The sequence below is a fragment of the Cyprinodon variegatus genome, unplaced genomic scaffold (genome assembly GCF_000732505.1).
Source record: "Cyprinodon variegatus isolate N-32 unplaced genomic scaffold, C_variegatus-1.0 Scaffold587, whole genome shotgun sequence".
NCBI lineage: Eukaryota > Metazoa > Chordata > Actinopteri > Cyprinodontiformes > Cyprinodontidae > Cyprinodon > Cyprinodon variegatus.
Genome location: NW_015151040.1, coordinates 118,632 through 121,501, shown reverse-complemented (window position 1 = coordinate 121,501; position 2,870 = coordinate 118,632). Strand labels below are relative to the sequence as shown.

General features: G+C 42.3%; 1 protein-coding gene across 1 annotated transcript in view; it reads left to right on the top strand.

Annotated features, from left to right (window-relative positions):
- Positions 1–2,870, top strand: part of LOC107095944 (sterile alpha motif domain-containing protein 10-like) — a 25,364-nt gene that overhangs the window by 3,499 nt on the left and 18,995 nt on the right. The window contains exon 2 of the mRNA XM_015392335.1: positions 1,505–1,686. Coding sequence (XP_015247821.1) covers positions 1,505–1,686 — 182 coding nt within the window. The remainder of the gene's footprint in view (positions 1–1,504; positions 1,687–2,870) is intronic.

Below are 2,870 nucleotides of genomic sequence, written 5' to 3'. Positions count from 1 at the left end.
GTTTGTAAATTTCGTCTAGTCTTAGTCTCATTAACGAAAATAATTTTTTATTCTCTTCATATTTTTATTTTCTGGAAGCCATTTTTTGTGGGTCATCGGCTCGTCTTCGTCACGGGAAAACAGGGCGTTGATGAAATATTTTCCCCATCGTTCCGGTTGACGAAATTAACACTGGTGCATGCTCTGTTTAAAAGTTGCTATTTGCATCGCTCATACAAGCTTACTTTCCAAAAGAAGATTTGCAATTTTTCCACTATGTTAGACTCACCATCGGTAAGTGAAAATGGGGACGAGCGCGTAGGACGGCCTTACGTAAACATATCAGAATGATTGACAATTAGGAGGACCACTTATTTAGATAATCCACCTAAAAAAATAAAAAAACCTCCACTGTACCCTTAAGTTATGTTACCAGTCTAGTTTGCTGTCCGAGTTAACATCAAGGTATTTATACTCCTCAACCACCTCCAGATAAAAAAAAATGCCGATCTAAGATATCTGAGATGTCGAAACTGTTTTTAATGTCAAAGTTAAGCAGGAGCAGATTTAAACTCACTACATGAAAAACAAATAGCAGACAGGCTGCATGGAAAATGTTTGCTCTCTGAACAAGCACTTTGACTGCTTGGTTAATGAGGATCTTTTCCTTTCACAGAGACAGAGAGAAAAAAATAAGGGGGGTATCAAAAGGGGGAAAAAAGGTAACAAATGGTTTTAATTATGTTTTACAGTGGTGAAAGGGGAGTATTAAGGTTAACAGAAGCAGTCTGACTGAGAATCACCTTGAGCTAGTACATGAATTTTAGCAAAGCTTCAAAGAGACAGAAATCACACGCAGTTTTCTTTACAACAACCTGAAGATGCAGGGATGCCCTTAATGACCAACTTGGTCAGCCCTGCTGCACAGCAGGAGATCCTGGATGACAGAGAGGAAAGACAGACCCCTAAAAAATCTCGCCAAGTCACTCTTTCATCTGCTCAGAGCCCAGCACTTCTTCTGCGATTCTTTTAAATTGGCTCGGTCAACTTTATATACCGCAAACTCGCACAAATGCACTCACACAACTGCACACATATTTTTCAAAGTGAGGAAATTCGTCCAATCTGGCTCATGAATCCCTAATGACCCCCCGGCTTTGTGCCAGGATCTGTGCCAGTTACAGCATGTTTACTGTAGTTCCACGCTCTTTTAATTACTGGATGTGGAGAAGCCACCTGCTGTTGAGGGGGCTTGGATCTCTGCCTGCAGGCCTCCTGGTAATGATGAGAAATTGGCTCGTCTCTCAGCTCTGACATCTGTCTACCAACCCTTTGCTATAGGTAATTAAACCACCTGAGCACTGGATATCAAAGGCATGCTTAGAGTAAATAGCCTAGGTCAAAGGAGGTATTGTATAATGACGTCAACCCATAATAGTGTGTGCTGGCTTTTGTTTAGAAGTCACGCAGAGTTTTAAATGTTATCTGATGGTTTCCCTCTCTCTTGCCCCTCCCCTCTCTCTAGCTGCTTCCAGTTTCAGTTTTTGCAGGCCCGCTGTGGAGTATAGGGCTCTGCCTGAGGACTTCAAACACCAGCTGAGTCGACGGACAGGTGGGAACCTAACTTGGCATGATGGTCGAGGACAGACCACAGCAGGGGGAAGAACCGTGAAGCTTCTACAGCAACCTGGCACTGAGTTCTTGCAGGTACTGAAAGCCCACTTTATAATGTCAGAGCAGCACACCTGCTTTTCTTTTATCGATATTGGAGATGCAGAACAAGTAATATATGATCTTTGCCATAAGAGAAAAGTGAATTAAATCTAAACTTATCCTTACAAAAATATGCAATAGGTTCAATACTGTTAGTATTTATTAGACAGGCAAGAAGGCTGTTGCAGAAATCAGGAAGGATGGAATTGGGAGTGCCATATCCGTCCGTCCGTCCGTCCGTCCATCCATCCATCCATGAGTGACCATTTTTAAAACTTTTTGGCATGAATTCATAGTAAACTTGTGTCTTTATTAAGCATCACAGGAAAGAACAGATAACTCTAAGCTTTTAGTCCTGAAATAATTTGACATCAAATATGTAAAGCAACCATTCATCCATCTTGATCTGCTTATCAGTCAGGGTCATCGTGGGGATGATGCACTTCTCCACCAACCCATGGATTTAAGGCAGGTTAGTCAGTCTGTCACAGGGAAACAGAGACATGCAAACATGCACTCACACACACCTAAGGGTAATTTAGAGAAGCCAGAGTACCCAAAGAGATTCCATAAATGCAGAGGAAGAATAAACAAACCCCAGAAAGACCCTAGGAAGAAAAGATGGCACCCTCAGTTCAATGATTGGGAGATCGACAGACGGACCGTGCACCAGTCTGTTGTGGTGAAGCCAGAATGGAGCCAACAGGCAAATCTCTTGATTAACTGATTGGTCTATGTTCCTACCATCTCCTTTGGTCCTGAAATCTGGATCATGCCCAAAAGAACAACATCCTGGATACAAGCTCCTGAACTAAGCTCTCTCCACTGGGTACCTAGGTACGTCCTTAGAGATAACATGGAGAGCTCGGCCATCCAGGAAGAGTATCGCACATTTTCCTCCACACTGAGAGGAATCAGCTGAGGTGTCTAGGGGATTTTGCTGCCAAAAAACCAAGAGCACACATTTTTTATTTGAGAGCAGGATTCCTTCTACTTGCACACAAAAAACTTTATATTGCTCACATTCAAAACTTCTCCTCCTTCTCAAATATTTTCTCTTCTCCATCAAATCTTTGTTTGTGCTCTGAGATCTAATGCTTCTTGCACAGATGTTTTCTTCTCTCGTTTGCTTCCAAATCAGTCTCTGCTTGAATCACAGATACCCTCGCAAACTCGTC